This window comes from Myotis brandtii, unplaced genomic scaffold (genome assembly GCF_000412655.1).
Source record: "Myotis brandtii unplaced genomic scaffold, ASM41265v1 scaffold940, whole genome shotgun sequence".
NCBI classification, from domain to species: domain Eukaryota; kingdom Metazoa; phylum Chordata; class Mammalia; order Chiroptera; family Vespertilionidae; genus Myotis; species Myotis brandtii.
Window position 1 is genome coordinate 109,502 of NW_005371877.1, and position 1,111 is coordinate 110,612.

Here is a 1,111-nt window from a genome sequence, read left to right on the forward strand (position 1 = left end):
GCCTGCGCCTGCTCCCCGCCGGCCCGGGCGCGCGCCCCAAGGAGCTGCGCTTCCACTCCATCCTCAAGGTGGACTGCGTGGAGCGCACCGGCAAGTACGTCTACTTCACCATCGTCACCACCGACCGCAAGGAGATCGACTTCCGCTGCGCCGGCGAGAGCTGCTGGAACGCGGCCATCACGCTGGCGCTCATCGACAAATTATTGGACTATCTATGTATTTATTTTGATGACTTTTGTCGGCACATCGCGTCTTATGTCTTAATATTCTGTTTTTGCACCAGTGGCGTTCCCAATAAACCACTGATCCGTTCCATTTTCTACCCGCGGGTGCGGTGTGCGTTCCTGGGAAGGGGGGGCGGGCCGCAGTCACCGGGGTGCGGCCGGTCAGCAGGGCAGGGCAGGGCAGGGCTTGAATGAATGAGCGGGCCACCTCCTTTCCAGCAGCCTCTCCAGAGGCAGGAAGTGCCTTGGAGTTCAGCCCGGGCGACTTCCGCTCCGGTGTGACCGGCAGGACTGGACGGGGGAGGGAGGTCATTTACACACGGCTGGCCGCCAGGTCCGGAGCCCGCCCGGCCAGGCCAGCTGCCCAGAAGCCATTTCCTGCCAGGCATGTTCTCTGGAACAGGAGGGATGAAGTCCCCAGGGAAATGGGGGGCGGGGGGGGGCTCAGAGGGTAGGACGAGCCCCAGGAGGGAGCCCTCCCACTCATGGGGACCAATGAGCAGCCAGGAACGAGATTCCGGTCCCCAGAGGGGTCCAGGAGGAGGCATGGCCGCTCGTCCGGTTGGGGCTGGAATCTGAGGGTTTAATGGCTCTGAAGGGCAGCCTGGGGAGGGGTGGCCTTCACGGTCGGTCTCGAGCCGTGCACCCCGTCAAGGTTGTCTCCACACCATCGGTCACAGCAGCCCCTGGTGTCTCCTGCCCGGTGCCCCTCTCCGGGAGCCGGGGTGGGGGTGCAGGGGGTGATGGTGCACCCAGGTCTCAGGCCTGGCTGCCTGGGCCCCCCACACAGAGTGAGGCCCTATGCCCATGCCCTTCCCAAGCCTGGAATTCCTGGTCTTTAAAAACAACAATGTTTTCTCTCAGGAACAGGAACAACTTTTAAAATT

The 1,111-nt window shown here is 62.7% G+C and overlaps 1 protein-coding gene across 1 annotated transcript; it reads left to right on the plus strand.

Moving 5' to 3' along the window:
• Positions 1 to 2: 2 nt before the first annotated feature.
• PHLDA2 (pleckstrin homology-like domain, family A, member 2) lies at positions 3 to 570 on the plus strand (the record flags this gene model as incomplete). The annotated part of the gene is made up of 1 exon (XM_014533098.1): positions 3 to 570. A coding segment is annotated over one exon (417 nt), but the record flags the coding sequence as incomplete, so codon positions are not given.
• Between the last annotated feature and the right edge of the window lie 541 nt (positions 571 to 1,111).